This window comes from Suillus subaureus (genome assembly GCF_016647635.1).
Source record: "Suillus subaureus strain MN1 chromosome Unknown BJ212scaffold_237, whole genome shotgun sequence".
Classification (NCBI taxonomy): domain Eukaryota; kingdom Fungi; phylum Basidiomycota; class Agaricomycetes; order Boletales; family Suillaceae; genus Suillus; species Suillus subaureus.
Genome location: NW_024538793.1, coordinates 12,703 through 15,118, shown reverse-complemented (window position 1 = coordinate 15,118; position 2,416 = coordinate 12,703). Strand labels below are relative to the sequence as shown.

The 2,416-nt window shown below is 44.7% G+C and overlaps 1 protein-coding gene across 1 annotated transcript; it reads right to left on the bottom strand.

Annotated features, from left to right (window-relative positions):
• Positions 1–326: 326 nt before the first annotated feature.
• Positions 327–782, bottom strand: BJ212DRAFT_1407209 (uncharacterized protein). Its single transcript, XM_041337431.1, has 4 exons — positions 754–782; positions 657–701; positions 541–559; positions 327–489 (listed from the first exon to the last, which is right to left on the bottom strand). The coding sequence occupies exons 2-4, from the start codon at positions 687–689 to the stop codon at positions 344–346; spliced, it is 198 nt and encodes a 65-aa protein (XP_041185416.1). The 5' UTR covers positions 690–701; positions 754–782; the 3' UTR covers positions 327–343.
• Positions 783–2,416: the final 1,634 nt, after the last annotated feature.

Sequence of the window (2,416 nt, the reverse complement as noted above, 5' to 3'; positions counted from 1 at the left end):
CTGAACGACGGGGAAACAGATGTACTCCTGAAAATGACGAATTTGAATGAGGCCAAGGTTGGAACTCTCTTAGACATCGTCATCTCCCCTGCACGTCAAGCAGGTTTAAACCTGAATCCAAGCATTATGATCGGTTGGATGTGTCAATTTTCTTCTCTACGACCGCTTACCATCAACTCCAAGTTACAAAATCATCAAGCTGGCTGGACGACTTCGCTTACTCATATATTGCGTTTTCGAGCTAATATCATATTGAGTGTATGAGATATTCCTCCACTCTATTCAAGGCTTCCATTGCTCAAGCGGCAGTGAAAATGGCCCAACAACGATCATAATGAACAACTCAGCAAGTCACTAGGAATTGAACCATGAATAACTCCAACACGAAGGCAGAAACATGACTCACTCTCGCGACGTGCCAACTCTTCGTAATCTTGCGAGTCCTTAGGATAGCACATCCCACCGCAACGCTGTTACAAAGCGCAAAGGGTGAGTCACGAGGTTGGATCCTGCCAGTGAATCCAAAGCAAACTCACATAGTTATATCCGCACTTGTCAGAGCAGCACTCGGAGCTTTTGTGGCAAGAGCCACCATCGGCAGTACATTCCCTGCTAAAAACGCCTGGTGTGGCACTGACAGACATAAATGCTGTCAGAGCAGCAATGACGGCAAGCAAGGAGAAACGCATTGGTTACACGAGGTAATATATGTAAAATCTATTCAAGTTCGAATAACTCTCAGATATCAAGAAGACAGCCTGCTTTTATGTCCTGAGGACCTCACTAAACCTTCTGGGAGCAAACCATAAACACCGTTCGTCGGCCCCGCAACTGAAGGTAGAAATGGAAACTGACGACGTTGGGATAGATTTAAATTGTGTGGCCTACGTATTTTTTGGATGCTCTGATTACGGGCTGTTCGGGTCCGATTAGGGTGCATGCATGGCCACACATACCCGAGGACTCTTCAAGTTGCTGCAGGCTTGTGTAAGGTAAGAGAATGATACACGACACTGAACACATCCTGACCTGATAATCGAGTTTAATACAAGCCTGCCTTTCACGCCGTCGCTATGTATGCCACTTCGTATACACATCTTCAAGTTCGTCGACGAAGACTTGACCTCTAGTAAATTTACATGAGACTGTTTTCCTGATCAGTGTGGAACTACCTTTAAAATCTGTGTTCGTCTTGCGCAGGAGTGAGATTCACGAGCTTTTGGCTATAGGTTAGTGTAATGACTACAGCCTGCTGATCGATGAGTCATCGAGGACCTCTCGAACGGGTGAATGACATTCCCCTGTTGATCAAGTGTATGCGTTGTAAATGTCGGTATGACTGAATCTCCTAGTACTTAGGTAGTATCTCTCCATCATCCCCCTCCAAATCTCGGGTTGCACCACTGCTCAGTGCCGGGCCGACTATAGTATGTTCCATGGCACGGATGTGCGCAACCTCCTTATTGATAACGACACCCAATCCAGAACCTATGCACATGTCATCTAAAATATTTCAAGCGTTTAGCGGAGAGTAACAAGAACTGACAAAGCAACGACAACAGCGAGGATGGAGAAACGCACAGTCGTGTGGGGTCCATTACGTAAGGGGTTTTGTGGGGGAATCTAGTAGGATGATGGCTTCTGGAGGCCTCACTAACCATTCTGGGAATGAAAAATGGATGACAGCGATATGGTAATCGTTTGTCGGCTCTCTGACCGGCAGAGATGAAAACGCTAACAAATGATGTGGTCCGAGTCATACGATTTAAACTGTTTGGACTAGATATTATTTTACATACATAGTGGACATTTTACCTCACCGTGAGCTCACTGTGACTCACAGTGGTCTGAGACTGGATTCCAATAGCATTAGACAGATAGTTCCGAAGGGTCTGATCCAGAACATGACATGACTGCAATTGCTTGAAGTTTTGTTGCAATTGTTTGTTCATGTTGAAAATGGAAGGTTTGCCAATTAATGATCACAAACGTTTAGGCCGGGGTATTTTGTAAATTTTGACGACCTTTGCATGTGTTGTCTCATTATCTAATACTTTCTTTATGACCTCTCAGGAAACCCATCTACTGTTTGATTGACAAACTGATATGGTTTGTAAGAGTTCGTACTAATGTGTTCTCACACTGAGTCTGGCATACTAATTTACTTCTAGTTTGTCACCCCAAGTTAGTGTGTTTTACAATACCCTTACACTTTTGGAAAGATGCACCCAGATGCGTGTCTGCACCCTAATTATGGACAACTTTTGAGCTCAAGTGTTGCTTTTTAGCTGCTGGCACGAGAGTGGGTTCAAACCTGGATCCAAGCATTATGATAGGTTGACTCGGATGTGTCAGTTTTCTTCTCTACTACCAACTCGAAGTCCGAGTCACAGAGGCATCAAGCTGGCTGGACACG

Bases quoted from the DNA above. Each gene is read 5' to 3' on its own strand.
- BJ212DRAFT_1407209 (XM_041337431.1), bottom strand. From the start codon at position 689: ATGCGTTTCTCCTTGCTTGCCGTCATTGCTGCT.